Source organism: Drosophila nasuta, chromosome 2L, assembly GCF_023558535.2.
Source record: "Drosophila nasuta strain 15112-1781.00 chromosome 2L, ASM2355853v1, whole genome shotgun sequence".
Taxonomy (NCBI): domain Eukaryota; kingdom Metazoa; phylum Arthropoda; class Insecta; order Diptera; family Drosophilidae; genus Drosophila; species Drosophila nasuta.
The window spans coordinates 12,768,132-12,789,701 of NC_083455.1; the positions used below are offsets into that span (position 1 = coordinate 12,768,132).

The following is a 21,570-nucleotide window of genomic DNA, read 5'->3' on the forward strand; positions in this document are numbered from 1 at the left end:
TGTATGTGCTTTTCTATGTGTCTGTGTGCTGTAGCATGTACCATTTTGTTTTTATTTTTGTTTTTTTTTTTTCGTTTTTTATCATATTTGTTAGTTTAGTTTTTTTTTTTGTAATCTTTTTTGTTTTCGCATATTTATATTTTAGTTTTTTTTCCTTATTTTGCTCTATTTTTATGTTTTATTGTATGTGTATGTGTGTGTGTGTTGTAATAAACAGAAAATCATAAAATTTTATGTCTATTTTGTTTTTGTACTCTGTTTTGTTGATTCTGCCTGTTGGTTGTTGTTTGTTGTTGTTGTTAAATCGTTATTTCTCTCACTTTAACTTAACCAATAAATGAACAAATTTTTTTACTCTTTCTTTCATTCGCTCTCTTTTCTTTGTTTTTGCATTAAATTACAGTGGCTGTGAGTTCTCTGTTGTTGTAGTTGTTCTGTTATGGAAAATGTGCTGATTAAAACTGCAAATCAATCGACAACAAAAAAATATTTGTTAACTGCACACGAAAATTTGTTTACGATTTTTTCATATTTTTATACAATTTGCCATATTTTGTTTGTTTTTTTTTTTTTGTTTTTGTAAAATTTCGTTTAGTTTTTTCGACAGCAGCGACGACGAGTGCGATCGCAGTTGAGCTTTTGTCAACATGCAAAGCTGCTCTCTTTTTAACGTCGCTTAACAGCTCTGTTAACGCAGGGCGGCTGCTGTTGTTGCTTAACAGCGCTGCGCTGCCGCTTATTATGTAAATGTTTAGGAGTTGCTGCTGTTGCCGCCGCTGTCGCTGTTGCTGTTACTGTTATGTTATTGCAAGCGCCTTTAATACTAGTGAGTAGAGAGGCGCTGTTAATGCTGCTGTTGCTGCTATTGTTGTTGTTGCTGTTGTTGGGCAATCAGGATGACGGCAGCTGCTTGGCAACAATGACACCGGGACGGCACTGTTTGAGTGAAGTGGTAATTGTAACGGGATGACTGCTGCCGCTCAAATGATGTGTCGTCGTCGCCCCTGATGTTGTCGCATCCCTGGTCTGCACTTTAAAAATGGCCGTTGGCGTGACACGGGCACTCGATAAGCTGCCCATATCCTTGGCCGATTTGGCTGTAATGATCACCTGCTTATTGCCCTTGATCTGCAAGTAAGGCGTCAGTTCGGCCAACGCCGCATGCTGTTTGCCTGTGGTCAATGCCAACGGCGCATCCTGCGCCAAACGATGCGTTGCACCACCGGCTGTGGTGAGTTGCATGCAATGCTGCGACTGTTGCTGGTGCTGCTGTTGCTGTTGATGATGCTGTGAATGATGCGACGTCTGTTGCTGCTGTTGTTGGTAGTGCTGTTGCAACTTGTGCTGCTGATCACCATCGGCGAACAGATGATCACCCTCCAGGTGGCGTATGGCCTCCACAATGGTCTCGAGATTTTGACGCGAACGCGTAAATACCGCCGTTCCACCCATCACCGTGGGCTGATCCAGTTTCTCTGTCTTCACCTTGACGATCTTCTCATTGATGCGCTCCACCTCCACTTTGGGCGTGGCCTTGATCGCCTGCAATATCGGCGTGCTCATGCCCTCGGCATACGCTTTGGCAATCGCATTCACATTAACCTCATTCTCCGACTCGGTCGAACTATTCGATGAGAGGATGACCTCCTCATGCACCTGATCCTCGCTAATGATCTCGGCTGCTGCATCTGATTCGAGCTCCTCGATGCTGGAACACACAACCACCTGCTGTTGTCCGGTCATCTCATCGATCTCCACATACGAGACGGTGCCGCCCAAATCCTCCAGCTCCTCGGCACGCACAAAATTGTCGGTGTGCTCGATGACCTCACGTGGAATGTAGGCGCCGCTGCTGTTGGCTGCCACAGCGGCAACAGCTGTGCCTGGTGGCGCGGTGGCAACACTATACAGTTGTCGCTTGATCATTTGCAGCTCATCCTCGAGCAGGCGTCGCAAACTGCGCTCCTTCTCCAGCAGCTTCTTTGTCTCCAGCATCTCTTTGGCCGCTATTATGCTGGCATTGCTCAATTTACTGGCCGCTGCTGCATTGGCGGCTGCCACGCCCCCTTGACCACCAGAGAGCAGTGTCATGGGTTCGGGAGACATCGATCCAAGTCCTTCGTCCGAACTGTCGCTGATCGTCTGCATGTTGATGACGTTGTCCGTCAGCTTGCGTTTCTTAATGGCCACCGCACTTGCTCCGCTCTGGTTGTTGCTGCTGCTGTTGTTCGTTTCGTTGGCATTGCCGCTGCTGCTGTTGTAGTTGTCGCCGGAGGCGCCACCGCCTCCATTTGCTTCGTGTTCACCGACCTGACGCTTCAGTTCGCTGTTCTGTGTGAGCAGCTGCGTCTTCTGGGTCTCCAGATCCACAATGTATTGGAAGGTCTGTTGTAGTATTGCCGCCTGGAAAAGAAGAAAATGGAAATTTCATTTAACAAATTAAGTACTTTAATCTGTAATATTCTAAAATAAAAAGTATTTCAACTTGCAACTTTATTATCTGATATTTCGACTTAACACATTTAGTTCGAAAAGTTAGTTATTAGGGTCTCTGAATTATCTTAAACCCCATTCATTTTATGCAATAACTAAAGCGCTTTATAAATGAAATTTGTAAATTTTTAGAGCATTGATGGGATTGGTCAAATACTAAATTAAACTAGAATTGTGTGCAATTTAAAAAAGTAATGACTTCAAATGTTGTAGCTCCAGTTCTTATAGTTGTTTTACCAGCAACAACAATATTTTTGCTATTGATGTACATAGATAAAGAATTTATGTAATTTTTGCCATCGAAATTCCCTTTCTCTGACTGCTGACACTAAGTACAATAATTAAAATAGAATCTAAAATTCCCATTCAATTATCGATATCTCTGCAGATCTTGCATTTCATCGCATAAACGCAACCCCAACACAAGCACTCATACACACTCGTTATACACACGTTTCGTCTGGGGGCCTCACAATGAAACTCATTCACAAGGCAAGATGACAAGAGCAAAGAGCACAGCGCAAAAGCAGCATAATTGCCAAAGAGCAAGCGAGCGAGTGCGATGACTATGAGTGTGTGAGCAAGAGTGAGAGGACGAGCTTTTGATAATTACAGCAAATGAATGCACGCATACATGCACGCAAACTTAACACACACACACACACATACACTTAAGTGGCGGCGCTGTGGTTTTTGTTTGTGTTTTTTGTAGTTCTTGTGCTGGAATTTGCATTGGTTGTAGAAAGAGAGCTTATAGTAAATAGTGTAGTAAGCAAGTTGCTGTTGTTGTTATGTTGTGTTGTGTTCTTCGCTTCTGTTGTGACGCCGTGTCTTTGCCCAAAAGGTGAAGGAACTTGTGTCCTTCAAAATGCGCGCGTTCTCGGCACAAACAACACACACATACATATGTATGCATGTTTATGTCTCAGATAGCATATTTGCATTGGTATGTGTTTTGTGAGAGTTGTTGCTGCATTTCTGCACTGAAGAATTCCCATGCAAAATAGGCAAAAACAGCAAATGTGCGTGGGCAACGCATAAAAGTTGCATAGCAAGCAACCTCCAAAAGGCGTAGGCGAAATGGAGTCGATGATGGAGAGAGAGTATGCAAAAAATGTGCAAAACTCCGGCAACACCCAAAATAAAGCCCATCATGCCATTGCCAGATGCAGGCAAAAACATTGAACTGGTAGAAGAGGGCAGAGGCTGCTGCCGCATCATGCTAATGGAATGCGAAAACTGTGTATAAATTCTTTAGCTTGTGTGCAGCTTTGTTTGGGCTTTGATTAAAAACTAATAAATCTCGCGTTGTCTCTCGTTGCATGCTGCAGCAGCAGCAGCAGCCATAAAACTTGTTTCACATTTTTCTGGTCGCCGCCGCCGCTTGTTGTCGGAGGTCACTACTACAACAACTAGTACTCGACTACGCCGGCTACAACTACAATCATACACAAACACATACACTTGCACACACAGCTGCTACTCTCTCACTCTCGCCCTCTTTGTCGCCCACCCGCTCTCGCTGCAAGCACAGCTGTCTGTGCGGCCAATGTTGTTTTGATATGATGGGGACATACAGCAGACGGTGTGAGAGCGAGAGATACAGTGAGTACAGTTTTCTCAGCTTTTGCTGTGATAAAAATCGAGCGGCATCGTCGTCGTTGTTGCTGTTGTTTTGCTTGGAATTGCAATGTCGCGCGCATATACATATGTATTTTATAATAAAAATAGTATAATAATAAAGCACATACAATTTAAGTTTTTCTATGTTAATTTATGCAATTCATTTTTGTTGTGCTCGCCGCCGTCGCCAACAAAGGCCGTTCATTGACATCAGAAGGCATTGGAAACGCATTGGAAAACAACAAAGCATAGTGGAAAGTCGCACATGGTTATTTGCAAAGAGGGCCGCCATAGAATGCTTGCAAATGATTAAAAATCCTTTCAAATCAACATTACTATTTTTGTCATTGTAATTGCTGTTTCTTGCTTATTCATAAATTTTCAAATTACCCCAGAAGACTTGCACTTGCTTCAAATATCACTCAAGAGCTTTCAATTGTTAAATATTTTCCAATTGGGTAAAAATTCAAATGGGAAAATCGTGCAATATTTTCCCCCTAGCCCATCATATGGCCGGCAATTTGAGGCCTTGGCTAATAAGAAAATATCGTCGTCGCCGTCGTCATATCTACGACGCAGTCAGAAAATGCCGGCAAAAATCTATACACAAATCGCCCCCAGCGCAAAAAAAAAACAGCAAAGCAATAACAACAGCGCTACAGCTGTACTACAAGCACATACATACATGTGTACATTTACACACAAATACATGCATGCATAGTTCTTCTTGGTGTGAGTGTAAACAAAAAGCCGATCAAACGCGCGCGCGAGACTCTCGTTGTAGTTCCAACAAGAATCCCAGCCAACGCGTTCGAAACCAAACCAAACGAAACCAACCCAACCAAGCACAAGCAAACCAACAGCAGCGCTGCGCAGGCAGCGTTTTTGCGGCGACTGTACTTTTTTTCCAACACACCGCTACAAAAACACACCACCAAACAGCAGGCAGCGACAGCAGCAACAGTTCCAATACGAAAAGTTTTTCAATATTCGCCGGCACCAAATGTTGCTAGAGTGTGGTTGGTTACTGCTGCTGCTTCGCTCTCTTCTACGTTGTACGGTCGTGTGCACGAGAGCGAGAGAGTGAAAGATAGTGAGAGAGCGTTTGGTTTCGTTAAGTTTACGTTTCATTTCCATTTTGTTGCGCTTGAAACGGAAATGGCACAGCCAGTCAGCAGTGTGGCGAAAAAACATGTGGATTCAAGCTTTTTTTTTTCCATCAGCTTTTTGGTGACGCTACTTTGCTCGCTCGCGCTCTCTCACTCTCACTACACATTGAGGCGTCAACGTAAACACGTGTGTTGTTCTCTTAAACTTCCAGTTGTTTCCAATACAAATTGGAAACGACTGTTCAACTGCTTGTGAGAGGGAGAGAGAGGCAGCAATCTGAAACGCGTGTACAGCAGAGGCAACAACAGCAATAGCAGCTGACTCGATGCTGCTGTTTTGCCGTCTGCGTTTCTATAAATGGCGCGGCAGCCGCGTCGACTGACGGCGGCGACGGCCTGTTTTCTGTTTCTTTGGCCCTACACACACTACACACAATTTTTGATTGAATAAAATGCATAAAAATAGCAAAAATACATGCAATGAGAGCAGCGCGCGCCAACTGCCAACTGCTGATTCGTCACCATCAGCTGAGTTGGCAGTTCTGCGTGAGTGAAAAAAAATAGTACTACATAGCATTTTTATGACTGTGACCAGTTTTATGGGCGCGCCCGGGCCACCCAAAAAGCACAACAACATGCTGCCGTCTGTCGACGAGCAACCACCGCAAATGCATAGTCCCCCTCCCTTCTTTAGGCAGCTGGCCTACGTGCGTGCTCGCATGTTTTATGCCCAGAGAGAGCATAAAATTAGTCCATAACTTGTAAAAATATACAAAACAAAAAAATCAATTTATTTATATGTACACCAATTGTTTGGTTTGAAGTTACAAACCAACAATGCCAATGTTGTCTATTTGACGTATCCAGAATATTCTAAAATATTGTATTTTTAAATTCTTCTCAGTCGCATACCAAGTTCCAATTCGATCGATATACACATTCATGCATTGTATGAATATTTCTAAATTGATTCTACTACGATGCAGTAGTATATTGATTGATCAATGTACGAATGGTTTTTGAATTAAATCGATTCTGCTGTTTGTTGATTTATCGATATACGATAAATACATACATTTACTTGTATTGAAAACGATTCTAGTTCAATTTTTTTATCATCTCAATTGCATTGCCACTTTTGCCTCTTTCTCTCTCCTATTGCGTCGCACGTTTTCGTTGGCGGCAAACAATTAGCGTTGTGTTTGTTCTCGCTGCTTATCTTCCTCTGCCAACGTCGAAGTCGACGACAACGACAGGTGCAAGAGAGTATGAGTGCGAATGCGAGAGCATGAGGAGAGGGTGAACTAAAATTCTGCTCTCCTTGGGCGAATAGCGCGTCGTATACATACATATATACATACATATGTATGTACATAGTTAACAAAACAAGTCAGCTGACATTAAAATTGTAGTTTCATGCTGTTGCTCTTGTTGTTGTTGATGCTGTTTTGCGAATTTGCGCGTCTTTTTTCTTGGGCAAACAAAAGCGCGTGTTTTGTGCGGCCACTGCTGTGGTTGATTAACATTTTTTGTTTTTTTTTTCGTAGCGTTGAGCTTTTGCATGTCCAATGAATTTTTGCTAAAATTAGCAAACACACACATGCATGCTTGCGTATATATGTATTTACAAACATAGCGGAATTTGAGATGGCCGCACACATTGCAGCCTCAGCTCATTTTGCGAAAAATACACACACGCACACATATTTCACATAGTATTTCGCTGTTTTTGGCAATACATGCGCAACTTCTCATGCGCAAAAAAAAAACAGCTGCGGCTACTAAGCGCTGCCGGTATTGATGCGCACATACGCACACACACTTGCTTACCCATGTACATGTACTTTGTTCACTCATACAAATGAAAAAGCACCCACATGTCGGCAGAGCACACACACATACACACATCTTTGGTTCGCTCGTACTCGCTCTTTCGCACTCAGCTGGTAGCGCGCCCACAACACCAACGAATGGGCGCCAAACATGTGTTTTCTACACACTCACATGCACACAGATACATAGCTGTAACAAAAGCTACCGCTGCTCATGATAATCGGTGACAACATCGCTAAAGTGCGAAGGAGAGAGCAGCACAATTGCATTAAATGAATACTATTTATAAAATGTGAGACATATGGACACACTGCTGATGTAGTTCACAATAGAAGTGCGATTGAACAAAATTTCACAGAAAATGTCGTCATCGAGACAAAAGCCAAAGAGATTACGGAGCACAACACAAGAGAAGGCGAGGTCATTTTGGGGGGTCTCTCGAGAGAGCAGAAATAAAATAAAACAGCTGTCGTTTTGTGGATCTGGTAGCGCTCAAAATATTTAAATATAAACACTCATTTTTTTGTGTTGTGTGCCAAATTGTATTTTGCGTATTTAGCTAATTTTTAACGAGAGTCGCCGGCGCCATAGCAGCTGCTTTGTGGCCTGTGACTCAGTCTATAAAACATACATACATACATACATACATATGAATGTATGTATGTACACACTTATATACTGTATACATTATATTACTTATTTACACTAACCTAATTTAAGTATAACACGTGCTTTGCCTCTTCGCTTCTCTACTCTACCCTTTTCTCTTTTAGCACTCACAACCAAAGCTCGTTAAACGAGTCGTTAAGTGTTCGACACTCAAAAACATAACGGATAACAAAATGCAGTCCTGCATTGCCAGTGTTGCCTAGCTGCAAAACATTCATATGCAATGCACAAGTGTTGCCTCTCCAATTTGCCAAGACTTCTGCTTTTGCTTCTTCTCATTCTTCTTCTTTTTGTTTTTGTTGTTGTTGTCGTCACTCGCGCTTTCAGCGACTTCATTAAAATTCCATTACAAAAGGTCAATAAAACTTTGAACCAACAACAATGGGCAAGACATACATACAAAAAAAGCTCATGGTCAACGAAAGCATTTAATTAGCATACAAAAACAAAGAACGAACGAACGAAAAAAATGGTTACACACAAACACACACATGCGGGATGGGTTGAAAGTGTGTTGAAAACCATTTGAATTTGAATAGCAGGAGAAACAGCACAGCAACAACCACAAATGCGATGAAAGCACGAAAGCAACAAAACAACATTTGCCGTTAGAGCATTTTTTGTGTATGCCGGCAAAACGCGTTGTCAAATTCCATTGCAATAACAACAACAACAATGACATGAAGCAGCCGACAAAGCAAAGCGGCGTCAACGCTGACGCTGACCCTCAAATACCGTCGCACGCATAAATGCGAGTGTATGTATGTGTGCGTATTCACAGCAGATCAGCTGATCGAATTTCATACCTACAGGCAAGTAAAACCAACAAAGCGAACGCGAAGCGTATTTATTTTGATTCGCATGTGTGTGTGTGACTTCACACCCAAGACAGCTGTTTTAATTAACCCAAATAAAATAAAAACAACAACAGCTGCCAGCCACGCTGCGCATTGCATTTTGTTTTAAAAATAACGCTTTTAATTGCAGCGTAAAATTGAATTAAAAATAAGAAACAATGATGCGGGCGGGCGAGAGCAATTGCTCTCAAACTTTGGTCAGTCACACAATGCTTTTTCAACTGTCGTCGAGACGACGACGCAATTGGGAAAGCTGAGCTTTTTGCCGGTCAACCTTGTTATTGCTTGACCAGCTGAGCTGACGACGTCGTATATGTGTGTGCGTGCAAATTGCGCAGCAAAAATGCCGGTTGTTTTTTTGTGAATTAAATAAAAATATATTTAGCTTTGTTTGTTGTTGCAGTAGATTTACTTATTTAGTATTTTTCATTGTGCTGTGTTTGTTATTGTACATTATTTAGTACTTGAATTATCATCAGCTGTTTGCTGATTCATTGATGCAAGCTAATATTGTTATTGCTGTTGTTGTTGTTAAGGGGAAAACGGAACGGAACTAACATCTGAATGTGGAATTCATAGACCGCCTTTCCCATTTTGATGCTGTTAATGGCTTTTTTCTTTTGCAGTCGCCTGTCGCTTCTTTAGCCATTGATAAAAAAAGAAGAAAAAAACACCGCAACAAAGTCATTAAATCCGGCGAGACGGCATTCCATGTAATCAACAGTAACTGCAACAACAAGTCGAAAGCTTAGCTCAGCAAAGCAAAGCCTGCAATTGACAAAGTGACGGCGTCGTCGGCTACGTTCGCAGCGGCGTCGATCTTTAAGCGCCAGACGACGACAGCGGCTCTGCCAACGACCGACCGACATTTTTGCAAATACACATACACACACTGTCACACTTGTCTGCCTGCTGTCTGTAGCTGTATGTGTGTGTGTGTGTGTGTGTGTGTGCGAGAAGAAAACCCACAAAGTAATTGATCCATTGCACTTATGCTTTGCTAGGCCGCCGTTATTGTTGCCTTGCAGCTTTCTCTCTGCTTTCTTGTTGTTGTTCGCTGACTTGCTCGCTGCGTTCTCTTTGCAATTGCATTCTTGGTGTCTGTTGAAAGTCACAGTTAACGGCTCTCGCCGTTAAGTTATCGTTTTGCTAGTGACCCTGCATATTCAATAATCGTCTTCTGCCACCCACAAAGGAAACTTACGCACACATGAGCAAGCACATATAAAGCAATTAAGTAAAGCGCATAGACATTTAAATTTTAATTAAAAAAGCAAAAAAAGGGAGGAGACATAAAATAATTTCAAATTACGAAATCAGGCTGCATTAATTGCATTCTATAGCCAAAGATAATCTCTATAGTAAAAGTAGTGCGCAAGTGAACGAGATGACGACAACTTTTTACTACGCTGAAAGTACAGCTACACTCACTAAATGTGCCATCTATTGGCGACTATATACAAATCATGTATGTATATATGTACATAGCTGACATAACAGCAGCAGCACCTTGCGCTTATGTATTTGTTCTTATGTATGGGTGTTGGCGCATCCCGGACCAGCTGCTGCGCTGCAATCGGCGCACAAAGGTTGCCCGATGCCAATGGCCTAGTGCACTGTTTGCCCTCTACTCCCCACTCTCCTCTCACGGTCTTGCTCCCTACCTATGCAGCCCTTGCCCTGCCACGCCTTTTTGCCGGGCCAACGACAACAACATGCATTGCGCAGCTGCGCGCCAAACGAAAAAGCTGAACGCCCAATTCTTCCTATTAGAGTTTGAGGGCAACCATCCAGTCCCCCTAACCCACCATCCACAAGTCCTTTTCCTACACACGGCTGCCTGTGCCTGTCACTTCCAGTCGTCGTCATCGCTGAAACAGCTGCCTACCAGGCGCCAGGCAGCCGACGCCAACAAAACGTTTCATTTCGACAAACAAAATGGCAATGAAACAGGCGTGTTTCCTCCCTCCGCCACCCACTCACAAACTACCATCACCTGCCATCATTCACTCACTCTTTAGCAATACGAGCGAATGAATTGGAGAGAAAGAGAGAGAGAGCGCGTCGCTCTCAGCTGTGGGCAACATCATTTTTGTATAGTGGGAGTTGGTTGGGCTTGGCTATCGACGCCGTCAAAGCTTTGAGTCTGTGCGCCGACTACAGTTAACTGTAGTCCTAAGCACCTAATGTCATTGTCTGTGTGTGTGTGTGTGTAAGTTGTAGGAGTTGTAGTAGTATTAGTCTATGTCCATCCAGTGTTGTGTTGTCCCTGGACTACAAACTTTAGGGTTGGTTTTTTTTGGGGCGCTTTTGGCGCGCACTGGAATAGGCCGCAAGACAACTGGATCGATATTTTTGGAGCTGATGCCTCCTGCTAACGTTAATTTTTGGTATAGAGAGACACATAGAAATATGCTGAATACAATAATTCCAGTTGTCAGCCCCACAATTCCTTCTCTCATGCTTGCTCTCTCATGCGACACTTTAATGTAGGTTAGTTCAGCTGCTGCTACTGCAAAATGGGCAACACAACAAACGGGACAAAACTGTACGCAATTGCACTTTGCACTTTGGCGCCACCTAGCGCACAAGTTCAATGACCCGCCTCAACGAGTAAATCACAGACTACTTGGTATAGTCGTTCCTTCTCTAACCTACCAACCATCCACAGTTCTTATGTATGTATGTACGTATTTTCGCAAAGCTCTCTGTGCATGTGTGTGTGCTTAAGAGTGCGTTTACATGCATGTGTTTTTGTGTGTGAGCTGCATTCATCGTGCGACCTGATTCCGATTTCATTCGTTGCCGTCGTCAGCGCCGTCGTCAGTTTGTTGTCGTTTTAGGCCTAAGCCAAAGCTGCCGTCACTTCAACGTAGGGCAAGGGAGAAGTTGAGGGGAGAGGATGGCTTTTACTCCAAGTTGGTCAAGCTAGTGCTGCTCTCCTGCTCGCACACTAAACTACTACATACTACAATGTTTACTATGTGTGATAAACGTTGCAGCACTGTAAAAGCAAAAAAAAAGAACGCAAAAAATCCATAAACTACTTGCATCGCAAGCAGTAAAAGGGAGAAGGAGCAACCACCCACCAATGGAATAGTCTCTCTCATTCATACTCCTTCGTTCGTCATGGCTGCCATACGCCCATTATGTCATTCATCACGACACAGCAGAGCAGCAGCAGCGTCGACGTCGGCGTCAACGCTGCTGATTTACCCCTTTTCTGATGTTGTTGTTGTCGCGCGTGTCGTAAAGTAACGTATTTTTTTTTTTAATATTTACGCGTTTTTCTTCTTCCTGTTTACATTGTTGTGTAGCCCTTTTACTCTTTCACTTTGCTGTTATATTGACACATGAGCTGTCATTTTCTTGTTTATGCTGCTGACTTTTTAGCATTTTGTCGTTTGATTTATGCTTGCGGGCAAAATGAAGTTTAGTTTGTTGGCTGACATTTTTCAATTTGCAATAAATAAGACAAAAACAATAACAAAAAGGACCGCAGCGCGATCTCGATAACTCAGTCATATATTTTGGCCCTTTACAATTGTCGAAACAAACGAAAGAAGAGAGAGCTAGAGTGAGATAGAAATAGAAGTCTAGCAGCAGACACATAAATAACGACAAAAGAAAGTATGTACATACAGCAAATGAATCTTTTTTAATATGACAACTTGCTGATTTACAGCCGTCTGCTGCACACACACACATACAGTTACATCCCCCCACGCAGCAGCCGTCACAACAAATCGATGTTTGTCTCAAGGTGAAAAATCTACCGCATAACTTGCGTATGTATGCAAAAGAAAACAAAAAAAAAATAAAATAATAATGCCCAACAAAAGGTGACTGCGACGTCAAAAAGGTTGCCATATCAACAAGCCTTGTAAAGGGACCTTCACGTGTCAAGAGGCTAAAATGGTAGGAGTGTGAGGGGGAGAAACATACATACATTGTTGACGTCGCTGTTGGCGTGCAGCTTAAGCGCCGACATTTTGGAAAGTTTTAGCAAAGTGACTGCAGTCAAAGTGCGAGAAGGAGTGCGGCAGTGTGTGTGTGTGTAAGTGTAAGGAGCGGCAATTTGTCAACATATGTGATAAGGCACAAGGTATTTGTTGCTGTTGTTTCTGTTGCTCTTATGCTAATGTAATTGGAGTTGCGTGCTCATTGAGGTGTTGAGCTGTTAATGGTCTACTCTACCAATATACACACACTGCCTGCCCGGCTATTGCAATCCAATTAGTACCTAGACGCAGTGCCGTTCAAACTGTAAAAGGTTCTTCTTGTTTGTTGTTTATCACTTACCTTGCTCAATTTTTCGCCCTCGTGTCGCGGCAGCAGGGAACGTAAACTCTGAAAACCGGCATTGATGCTCTGCATGCGTCGACGCTCATTGCTATTGGCGATTTCGCGTCGCATACGTTTCTCGGTATCCAAAATGGGTTTGCCACTTGGCGAGCTGCCTCCGTCGCCCCCTCCACCCATCCCATCGCCACCGCCGCCGTCTGCTCCCCCTCCTCCCTTTGTGGTATTCGAACCGCTCATGTTCGATTGACGACGCTGCGAACTTGTAGTAACCTGATGCGACGGTTCGGTGGTATATTCAATGTGATACGTATTCTCGCCCCCAGAATCTTCGAGTTGTAATCTGTAAAACGCAAAATGAAACAATTACAAAATTAAAAAGATATTGTAATAGTCATATGATTTGTCTTGCATATATTTATAACACACAAATCCAATTAACTTATACATAGTCAACCACATACACACACACAGCACAATAGCGTTGAAAAATTCATTCATTCATAAATTTACAATTCCATTCAATTCCACACTACACAGTTTTAGTTTAGCTGCTGCCCACACACACACTTACAAACACACATAACAATGCGACGTCGCGTCGCGTCGCTGCAAGCAGCGCTGCCCATAGGCAAAGCCAAAACCAAAACCACTTCGCATCAATACAACGAAAAATGTACAAATAATAAACACAACTACAACAACAACAGCATAAAAATCAACATGTCGATGGCGAGCGTAAGAAGAGAGTGTGAGAGAGCGGAAGAGAGCGATAAACTGAACTCAACTACTGAGCGTCGTTCGTTGCTCGCACCGCACAGCTGTCAAATATGGATAGCCATTTTGTTGTTGGTGTTGGTGTTGCTGTGTTATTGTTATTGTGACTCTTGGATTAAAGTCGAATTTATGCTACACACATACACACGTAGCATAAGAATTTCAAACAGGTTTCTTACAACAACAAAATACAATCTGAAAATCATTTTCACAGGCCATACAAAAAACATATGAGAGTTTGTCTATGTGTGTGCATTTAAGAGCGTCTGTGTAAAGTTGCAACACTGCATTCCAGCAGAAAGCAGCAGCAGCAGCAACACGAAGAAGAACGTTGCAAGACAAAGTCAACGATAGAAAATCTTAGACGAAGTTGTCGTCGTCTAGTTGCATTGGTTTATTTTTAGCAACATACCATTACCATCCACAACAAAGGTCGTTCTCCGGCAGCATATTTGTGTTGTGGATGCGATACCCTGTACAGCTCAGCCAAGTGAGGTACTACTGTGGGCAAAAAGTAGTAAGACTTTGTTCATAATTTTCAAATTCTTTATTTATTCGGTCAAATCTATTTCGTCCCCCTCAAAGTAATCCCCCCCGGCCACAATAAACTTTCGTAAATTTTTTTTCCAATATTGGAAATAGTTGTTAAAGTAGATTTCCGGAATAGCCTTCCATGCGCGTAGCGATTCTCGTTTAATGTCTTCAATTGACTCAAAACGGTTTCCCCGGAGCGATCGTTTGAGTTTTCTGAACAGCCAGAAGTCACACGGAGCTAAATCAGGCGAATACGGTGGTTGTGGAACGATATTGGTTGAATTTTTGGCAAAAAACTCACTAAGAATCAATGCAGTATGCGACGGTGCATTATCGTGATGCAAAAAGCAACAGTTGTTGATCCATAATTTTGGTCTTTTTAGACGAATTGCTTCACGAAAACGACGCATAACGTTCAAATAATAGTCCTTATTAACATTTTGGCCGGATGGAAGAAATTCATGGTGCGCAACACCACGAAAATCGAAAAAAACTGTCATCATGACCTTGATTTTTGAACGACTTTGACGTGCTCTTTCTTGACCCTCCTTGAAGGCTTTTACCACTTATAAACATTTTTTGTGACATGGTAGAATCACCGAAGGCCTTTTGCAACATTTTGGAACATTTCGGCACCCGAAATTTGATTCCGCACACAAAATTTAATGGAACTTCTTTGTTGAATAATTTCACTCATTGTAAAAATCGCCGAATGCACTTTCTGTACTTCAGAAAAACAAGCATATATTAAACACTAATGATTATTTTGATGTGATTTTTGGCATAGAAGTTACTGACAGTCTTGCCAACCTAGAAACAAAATATTTCGACGAATGGATTTCCGCACGAAATATAAATTAAAAAGTCTTACTACTTTTTGCCCACAGTAGTATATTCACTGTTTCACTTATACAAATTTAATACACTCTAATTAGCTTAATCTTTTACAATACTAGCTTTTATTTGATCGAATTTGGTTTTAATCCATTTATTATTTTATTACTTTAAAAAAATTATATAAAAATTAGATATTTTATATATATTTGGCAGCATCAACAAAAAACAAGTAAAATTGTATTGGTGTTATACCACTTTTATTATTTTATTGTAGTTCAATGCTTAGTTTAGAAATATTTTCCAAGTATTTTTAAATAATTTATTTTGAAATTATTATAGGGTAGCTAGTAATCGAAACAACTTGCAGTCTTCTCGACTTTGTTGTTTGTTGCTCAAGCGGATGTTGCTGCACTTGCTGCTCTGGAATTTCTATTTACGCGAACAAAAGGTAAAAGCTACACAATTTGAATGGAAGCTGCAGCAGCCAGAAGCAAAAACCAAAACAAACACCAATACAAATTATTTTCGGCACGCAGTTACAGCAAGCAACACATGCACAACTTACTTGAATATGCATGTGTGATATTGTTGTTTTTACTGCAACAGCTGTTAAAATTAACATACACAAACACAGCAGGGTGCGCGGCTAATAATAGCGATCATGCTAAACTTAACAGCAGCTGTTAAACATGTCAGATCAGGGTGGCCATCATGTGTTGTGAGTTTGCTAATTTAACAGCTGCTGTAAAAGGAACCAAAATTATTTGAATTTGCAATTGCAATTGGATGTTTTGCATGTACTACGAAATTTCACTTGCAGCTAAAGAATAACAAGCAAAGAACACATGACACACAACAGCTGCTGTTGCTGCTGCTGCCCGGGGGCCGACGCTGCTGTTGCCCCAAAGTTCAATGTAGTTCATTGGCCACTTTTCGCTAACCAACCAGCACACACACACACACACACACACACACATGCGCAAATACAGAAACCTAAACAGAACAGACAAAGCCGAAGTCACGAGTGCCGCCGAGTTGATGTTTTTGTTGTTGCTGTTGCACTGCACATAAATCGTATGCAATGCATGTGTATGTGAGTGAAGTGTGTGCATGTGTGTGTGCGTTTATTGGGTCAACGCTTACGTCATCATTTTTGCCTGGAATTTGTCGGCAACAATTTTCGCCGATTTGCAGGTGGATGGAGCCGTCGCTGCATTAATGTTTAATTCATAAAGATAAATATGAGTTATGTAATCCCCATGTACACGCATTGTTGTTGTCCCCCTCTAACCATCAGGGCAGTCAATAAGATGCAAAAATCGAAGTAATCAACTCAAGTTCAAAATGCCTCATTTGAAGTGGTTATAGTATTATTACTGACTTCACTAGAGGACTTCAAGATCCTAAAAAGTGAGCTACTTAATATTTATAGTTTAATTCATAACATTTACAACTATTTTACTTTTTATTTATTTTTTAAGGTACTATAAACAACAAATATTATACCCGTATTGCTGCATTTTTTTCCTAGAATAGATTACGATAAAACGCTACTAAAATATAAATTGTGTCAGGTCCAAGAATCGTTTGTTTACATTCTGTATATTATACATAGGGAAAATTTTGCAGCGTTTTTATCTATATTAATAAATCATTAACAGTCGTTACTTTTTGATATGTATATGACAACCTAGATTTTAATTAATTATTTAGATTAAAAAAATCATTACCATAGATGATTTTTTATTTAATTCACTGAATGCATATTTTTTATTTTTATAAATTATAAATAAATAATATTTTCCTAATTTATTTTTCTAAATTAATTTGTTTTATTGCAGTTGTTTATAATTTTAACTCAAAGTTTATTTGAATATTAGCAAATTACGGGTTTTATTACATTGATTTCCACATTTCCCATTGGTGATTTCAGATGCTAAAACAGCGAGTATTTATTTGGTAGTCAAAGCTTATCCTTATTTTATTTGGTCACACTTTTACGATCGCCCAGATGACGATTATGAGCATGAAGGGGGAGGTGAGTGCAAAGCTGCTGCAGCGTTTTGTGCCCAGTCACGTATTTGCGCACACACACACATACAACATCGCATACTAACACATACATAGTTGCAAATAAAGGCCGAACTAAAGCGTAGTAAATGCTAAAAAGGTAGTAGAAGAAGCAGCAAATGGCGAAATGCGCAATAAAACGCAATAAACTTTGCCACTTGCGTAATGTGCAGCACAGCAGCAGCAACAATAGCAACAATGTAGCATAAACAAATGAAAAAGTTTAGAATAGTCTCTGCCCCCTCTTTCTGACTTCCCCTCTAGCAATTGAAACGGATTCAAATGTGTCGGCCTTTTGGCGCCACATTTGCAATAAAAATATAAACAGAGAACATGCAATTTCGATGATGGGGTCTATGGGAGGGGAGGAGTGACACATAACGGTTACATAAGCGCACACGCTCTCGCATGAGGTAATTCGAGATGAATGTGTGCGAGAGAGTGAGAGAGCGGGAGGGAGGTAGGTGTACAAGTAATGCCTTTGCATGTTGCTCAACATGCGTGTGAGTGACAAAAACAACAGCTGTTGAGTAAGTGCTGCCAATGCACAGAAGACTTACACATTAAATGAGTAAGTGCTGTTAATACATTGATAGTTGTCACACAACAGCAGCTGATGGCAAAAGTTACGTTAATCTTTTGCAAAATTTTCGCATTTTAAGCAAAAACACAAAAAAATAATATCATGTGTTTTTCAACATCAACAAAACTGGTGCCGAACACTTGGCGCTTCCCTCTCACTCTCTTTGCTTGCCTGCTCATTCGCTCACCCACTCTCACTCTTAGGCAGACGTCGACGGAGCGCAGGTTGCCCATAATATAAAATGCCGCATGCGAAAAACGCAGTGGGAATTGAAACAGCGAAACGCTTGACATGTGAAACAGCCATCGCCCAAAAATTTGCGCAGCAGCTTTTTATCTTTGCTTATTGTTGCAGTCTATATGTGTGTGTTTGTGCATTGTTTTCTTATTGGCAATTTTTTTCTCTTTTTTTCGAAAATTTATAGCGCACACACAACACACACATACATATGTAAATGTATGTGCATTCACAGTCAGCGAGATGCGTCGGCGTTAACAGCAGCGGCATTTTGTGTATATGTTTTTTTTTTCAATGAACTGTCTGTAGTAGTAGTAAAAAGCGCTGCTGCGGTGTGTGGCGGCATCTGTACTTTTTGCACATACAAATTCCCCTTACTCAAAAAACACACAAGCTCTCTTTGCTCTTGCTATCTTTCGCTCACTGGCTCTCTCTGTCTGTTCGACTCTTGTCGGGCGAAGGAGCAACAAGCTTTTGAGTGCAATGCAAACACACTCACTCTAGCTCACTCACTCACATGGGCTGCCTTATGTACTTTTGCAAAGCTGGAGAGTGTGAGAACGCGAGGCCGACAATTGAACTGCACATGCAGAAACACATACAGAAGGCAGCTGGCGTCGCAGTCGCAGTAGCGCATTGACGCCGCCTTCCAGTGTGTGGGGAAAACGGAAATGACGCCACATGCAAACACAATTTGCGTGTGTGTTTACGTGTGTGTGAGAGAGCATGTGCAACTCTTTGGAGACTTTTAGCCAAGGCACTTTGCCGGGCGCAGCTGCTGCAGATGTTGTTGTTGCAAGGCGCATTTTAAATTATTTTTCTCTTTTTTATGTTTTACTTTTGGCATGAAAACGTATATAACGAAATTGCAATTTGTGGGCTAGCAATAAATAAAAAGAAAAGCTGTCAGCTGTTTCGCACAATTACTCGTAGTGTTGATAAAGTAAATAGTAAGAAGAAGACCTTCGGCATGCAGTTATACAATATAAACATATGGGAAATGCCAGGCTTATTGATAAGCCACACGCACACACACAAGGCCTTGAGGGCTGTCAGCTGCCTTAGAGGGAAAGGGAGAGAGCGAGTATGTACGGCGATTGGTTTCTTTTACGTCAGCCTCAAGCTGACTGCTATGAAGATATGTGTGTGTATGCGAACATATGCTGAGCAAAAGCAACCGCAACAACAGCAGAGGCGGCTGATAACGTTGACGTCGTCGTCTCCGTTTTGCTGATTTTGTCGTCGTGTGACGTGTGACCAACAAAACCATATGATTTTGATAAAAGGGCCGGCGCAACTTTCGCCGCGAGCAAAAATAAAACTACGATTCGCTAATAAGCAACAAAAACGGCAAACAAAGCAAATAGAGAAAAAATGAAAAAAGCAACAACAACCGCTAACTTGCCTCTACTCTTTTACTCTGTTTCTCAATTCTCGTTCTTTCGTACGGTAAATCAAATGTGTCATTTTGTGCAAATAAAAAAATATACCAAATTTTAAGTATATTCATATATTTTATAGTATATTATTTTTGTATTCAGTTGCTTTCTGCACTTCTTTCTACATTCTACATTTGTAGTGTGAGTAGAGAGCGATAACATTGCTCGCTCGCACGCTCTTTCTCTCACTTATTCAGGTAGCCTCTGCCATATGATGATTATAGAAATATTCAGCCGGTACAGCTGACTTCACTGCTGTTGATTAGACACAGTGTGCCATGATAAGCAACAGACGGCGACAGCGACGCGTTGTTTGTTATTGACTGAGAGAGCGGAGAGAAAGAGAGCGCATTGCAGATCGTAATGCAAATAAAGCAACAACTATAGCACATACTTTGAAATTGTACAACTCAAATAGATAATTAAGTTTAATTGAAATTTTTGCAGCAGCTGGGCAGCCATAATTTTTTGGACAACAGTGTAAAACCCTAACAGCCGTATTTTTTAAACATGGCGAGTGTAAAACGTAAAAACAACAAAAGTGAAGAGCAGACAAGAAAAAAGTAGCGTCACCTTTTTCCAGCCCAAAAGTGAGAGAGAGAGAGAGAGAGAGAGAGACAAAGTGGTATATAAGCGAAACGGGCAGAGAAACAACAAACGGGGGAATGGTGTGGAAATGAAATGGAATGCTGTCCATACGTTTTCCCATATGTACGCTTGTTATTTGCCTGTGTATGTATGTGTGACTTCGCTGCTTTGTAATAATGCACTAGTGGTGGTGTATTTATGCGGCGTTTGTTTTGTGCGGCAAAACAGGCGGCAAAATTATATACGACGTTTTCTTTCGTTCGTTTCATCCTTGGTGATTGTGTGTGTGTGTGTAAGAGAGATAGCATGATGCGTAACAAAAATAATCGATAATTTGCGTGATAAAAGCGAAGAAAAGTGCAAGCGCAAAAACGTTTTGTTTATTTTACCTTTAAGCGTTTGCAGAGTAAACAAAAAGCGTAATATAATTATTGTTTATTTTTATTAGTTATGGGCCACTTACTGTAATTCTTCATCCAATTCCTCGGCGCTGTTGTATTCGGCGTTTTCCAAAATGACTTCCTCCGTTTTGATGGGCAGCGGTACAGAAGACATGTTTTATTTTATATTGTATTTTGTTGGTTTAGCTGATGCTGTTGTTGTTGTTGTTATTACTGTCGCACACACGTGTTTCACTAACACTGCTCTGCTTTTTAATTTTTGGTTTTGCAAGTTATTTGCTTTGCGAATTGTTTTTGTTTTTGGTCACACTATGCTCTTACACGCATATATACATATATATAAAAATATATATATATGTAAACACACCACACACGAAATCGATCGTTGACTTTTCTTTTTGCTATTTGCAACTGTATGAGTGTGTTTTCGATTTTGTCGTCGTCAGCTGGTCGTCTGTCTGCTGCTTCTTCTCGTCGGCTGCCTTCAGCTGCTTTTTGTGTTTAGCGGCAAAAAATTTGTTAGGCAGACAACACACAAACACAGACAAGCACGCATTCACTCACACACACGCGTACAAACAGCAGGCGGCGCGCCGTTAAGATTTTATTTCTTCTTTTTAGCGCGACGACGTTGTCGATGACGTTGTTGTTATTGCTGCTGTTGAACAGCACAAACACTAAAAGTTTTTCATAAACTTTTGTACAATATAAATTTTTGCAGCTGTTGTTGTTTTTTTTTATTTTGCTTCGGCGAACTCATACACTGATAGATATATATATGTATATATATATAAGCAAAATGGTTGCACTGTACGTAGACCGCGTTTTTGGTTCAAAGCGTCCGCGACACACGTCTGCTCGGTTCAAATAGTCAACGCAAATTAACAGCTGTTAAACATGGATAGTGTGGCCGCATCAACAAACTAGGAAAATGTACCAAAAATGACAGGGGTGCACATCAAAGGTACATCGCAAGTATTTCTTTTACCCCGCCGGGAAGTACAATATTTTAATTTAATATTTATATGAAATAATTCAAGTATTATCATATACAAAATATATTATTTGTACTTATTGGGCTGCATACATAAGTGAATCAATAATAAATTTTGGCTATTGGCAATTTCAAAGTCATAATAAGGAAATATTTTGAGAAAAGCATTCCAATAAAGCATTCAGCAAATTCAAATTGTTAATTCTAAATGGGTTGCTATGTGA

At 41.1% G+C, this 21,570-nt stretch overlaps 1 protein-coding gene and 1 long non-coding RNA gene across 2 annotated transcripts; one reads left to right on the forward strand and one right to left on the reverse strand.

Moving 5' to 3' along the window:
* Nucleotides 1–375: 375 nt before the first annotated feature.
* Nucleotides 376–21,219, reverse strand: LOC132798712 (hormone receptor 4). The gene is made up of 3 exons (XM_060810669.1): nucleotides 20,415–21,219; nucleotides 12,887–13,229; nucleotides 376–2,403 (listed from the first exon to the last, which is right to left on the reverse strand). The coding sequence occupies exons 1-3, from the start codon at nucleotides 20,504–20,506 to the stop codon at nucleotides 892–894; spliced, it is 1,947 nt and encodes a 648-aa protein (XP_060666652.1). The 5' UTR covers nucleotides 20,507–21,219; the 3' UTR covers nucleotides 376–891.
* On the forward strand, nucleotides 11,958–12,892 carry LOC132798717 (uncharacterized). The gene is made up of 3 exons (XR_009633966.1): nucleotides 11,958–12,214; nucleotides 12,270–12,372; nucleotides 12,427–12,892. It is a non-coding gene; the product is annotated as an uncharacterized LOC132798717 (long non-coding RNA).
* Nucleotides 21,220–21,570: the final 351 nt, after the last annotated feature.

Bases quoted from the DNA above. Each gene is read 5' to 3' on its own strand.
- LOC132798712 (XM_060810669.1), bottom strand. From the start codon at position 20,506: ATGTCTTCTGTACCGCTGCCCATCAAAACGGAGGAAGTCATTTTGGAA. The intron at 13,230-20,414 runs GTAAGTGGCCCA...TGCGTTTTACAG, and splicing joins GAATTGGATGAAGAATTACA to ATTACAACTCGAAGATTCTG. The intron at 2,404-12,886 runs GTAAGTGATAAA...CTTCTTTTCCAG, and splicing joins AGGGCGAAAAATTGAGCAAG to GCGGCAATACTACAACAGAC.